Genomic DNA, 2628 nt, shown 5'->3' on the forward strand with positions numbered 1-2628 from the left:
CCCCTGTCATCCAATCCCAGCTACTGGCAGTTGGAGGTTTATGGAGACCCAGAGCATGGGGTTACTTCCCTGACCATCATGGCTATACTCATTGATGGACCTATCCTCTAGGAACTTATCTAGTTCTTTTTTTAACCCATTTGTACTTTTGGGGTGAAAATAGACACATCAAAAATTTTCACTGAATAAAAAGTTCTTAAAAATTTCATTGGGAAATGTCAAAACCAAAAATACTAATTTATTTTCTTTTTTTTTAAACAAAATAAAATGTGTTGACGTTCCAGTGAAAATTCTTTCATTTAGAAATGTCAGCTGAAAATGAAAAATGTCATTAGGAATTAGACCAACTTCTGTTGGTGGAAGAGACAAGCTTTCGAGTTACACAGTTCTTCTTCGGATACCTTGGAAACTTGCCTCTTCCACCAATAGACGTTGATCCAATAAAAGATATTATCTCACCTGCCTTGTCTCTTTCAGATCCTGGGACCAAAATGGCTATAAAACAACAATGAAAATAATCATTATGAATTGTCAGTTTGACTTAAAATAACATTAAAATGGCATTTTAAGTCAAAATGACCATTGAAAATATTTCATTTTTTATAACATTTGGAAATGACATTTTGAAATAAAAAAGTTCATTTTAAGAGGATATTTCAAACTAGAAAATGGAAAAATTGCAATTAGCTCTTCCTGAGATTTTCAAAGGGGCCAAAACATAATAAGATTCCCACATTTTATTGAAAATTCTTCGGGATTTGAGCACCTAAGAGTAAAACTTTCAGAAGTGCCTGTGCCTTGTTTGAAAATGGGACTTTGGATCCTGAGGAACTTAGATGCTTTAATTTGTTACCATATTTCTTTCAGATTTTTAAAAATCTCAGCCAAAATCAGAAAATGCAAAATGTCAGGTTCTGATCCTAACATGAACATAGGCTGGTCCTCATATAAAGTCAGTCTGACCCATTACATAAGGTGGAGGATGGAAATACTTTATTCCAGGTGGACACTAAGATTTCAATGTGAGAAGTTCATTCCTCCTGAGAAAAAAAAATCCTGCCTATCATTTTCCATAGAGACCTTTTTATCTCTTTGTTTCTTAGACTGTAAATGATTGGATTCATTAGTGGTGGCACCACACAATACAACACAGCAGCCATCAGGTCTAGAGATGTTGAAGACATCGACCTGGGCCTCATGTACGTAAATGATGCTGTACTGATAAATAAACAAAAAACAACCAGGTGTGGGATGCAGGTGGAGAAGGCTTTGTACCTGCCCTGCTCAGAGGGGATTCTCATCACCGTGGAGAAGATGTGAATGTACGACACAATTATCAACACAAAGCAGACCACATCTAGAAGTGATCCAAGGGCAGTCATGACTATCACATTAGTATGTATATCTGAACAAAAGATCTTTAGCAACTGTGGGATATCACAATAAAACTGAGAGATAACATTGGACCTACAGAAATGTAACCTAAAGGTATTAGTTGTGTGTAATACAGAGCACATCATGCTGCTGATCCATGAACCAACTGCCAACTGGGCACATGCACCTCTGTTCATAGTCACCTTGTAATGTAGAGGTCGGCAGATTGCAATGTAGCGGTCATACGCCATCACCATGAGAAAGGCCAGTTCTGCTGCTGTAAAAGTTATAACCAGAAAGACTTGGGTGACAGATCCAGAGAAAGAGATGAGTCTGTTGTTGGTTAGGGAGTCAGACATGGACTTGGGAACCGTGACTGAAATGTAGCAGAGGTCTAGGAAGGATAAGTTGCCCAGGAAAAAGTACATGGGGGTGTGAAGGTGCTGGTTGAAGGCTATGATGGTGATGATGAGAAGATTCCCACCATGGCTGCCAGGTGTGAAAGTAGAATGAATTATATTACAAAAATAGATAGGATTAAAGAAATGCTGTCTGTACCTTTAAGGAAAATCGCTGGAATGCTGGAGTCCAGGTGTCAGGAATACAGACATTAACATAGAACAATTGCATCGTTTAAGGGCAACTGGTGAAGCATTAGCCTTAGATCGATAGGAGTTAGTAAGGAAGTAGGATATGCATGCTATGCCCCAGGTGAATTTTGCTGTTTTTCTCCTTTGTCCCTTTGTTTGATTCCCGCTCTTTTATCTGTATAAATAAGACTGTTTGGGTCTTGCATGGCACTCACATTATCTGAGTGTTATTGGAGGAGCGCTGCGCTAATAAAAACAGAGTGGTCTGACAAATTGTGAGTTTGATTCTAACTTTGACACAGGTAAATCACTAGAAACACCAGGAAGTGTAAAATCTGCTCTTCCCGCATGTCAGAGAATCCCAGGAGAAGGAATTCAGTCACGATGGTTTGGTTGGACATTTCTTCTGTAGATATACACTGCAGAGGGAAGACCAAGGGGCGATGGTTATGGAAGGAGAAACAGAAGATAGATGGAGACTGGTTTTATTTATTACTCTGCAGGACACATGTGGCAGCTCAGGAAAATAACAAGATCCTTCCCTTTCTTTACCATCACTATATAATTACAATGTTTACAATGCAGGTTCATGGGGCTCTACTTTATTGGCAGCTTCTTATTCAACAGACCTACTGCTTGTGTTTATTTTAAGCCCTCTCTGGTT

At 38.7% G+C, this 2628-nt stretch overlaps 1 protein-coding gene across 1 annotated transcript; it reads right to left on the reverse strand.

Moving 5' to 3' along the window:
- Window positions 1-1031: 1031 nt before the first annotated feature.
- On the reverse strand, window positions 1032-2365 carry LOC120383060 (olfactory receptor 14I1-like). Its single transcript, XM_039500695.1, has 2 exons — window positions 2265-2365; window positions 1032-1863 (listed from the first exon to the last, which is right to left on the reverse strand). Exons 1-2 carry the CDS (start codon window positions 2363-2365, stop codon window positions 1032-1034), a joined length of 933 nt encoding a protein of 310 aa, XP_039356629.1.
- Between the last annotated feature and the right edge of the window lie 263 nt (window positions 2366-2628).

The sequence above is a fragment of the Mauremys reevesii genome, linkage group 15, assembly GCF_016161935.1.
Source record: "Mauremys reevesii isolate NIE-2019 linkage group 15, ASM1616193v1, whole genome shotgun sequence".
Taxonomy (NCBI): domain Eukaryota; kingdom Metazoa; phylum Chordata; order Testudines; family Geoemydidae; genus Mauremys; species Mauremys reevesii.

Coding starts and splice junctions, on each gene's coding strand:
- LOC120383060 (XM_039500695.1), bottom strand. CDS start 2,365: ATGTCCAACCAAACCATCGTGACTGAATTCCTTCTCCTGGGATTCTCT. Junction 1,864..2,264: donor GTGTTTCTAGTGATTTACCT/GTGTCAAAGTTA, acceptor CACACCTGGCAG/CCATGGTGGGAATCTTCTCA.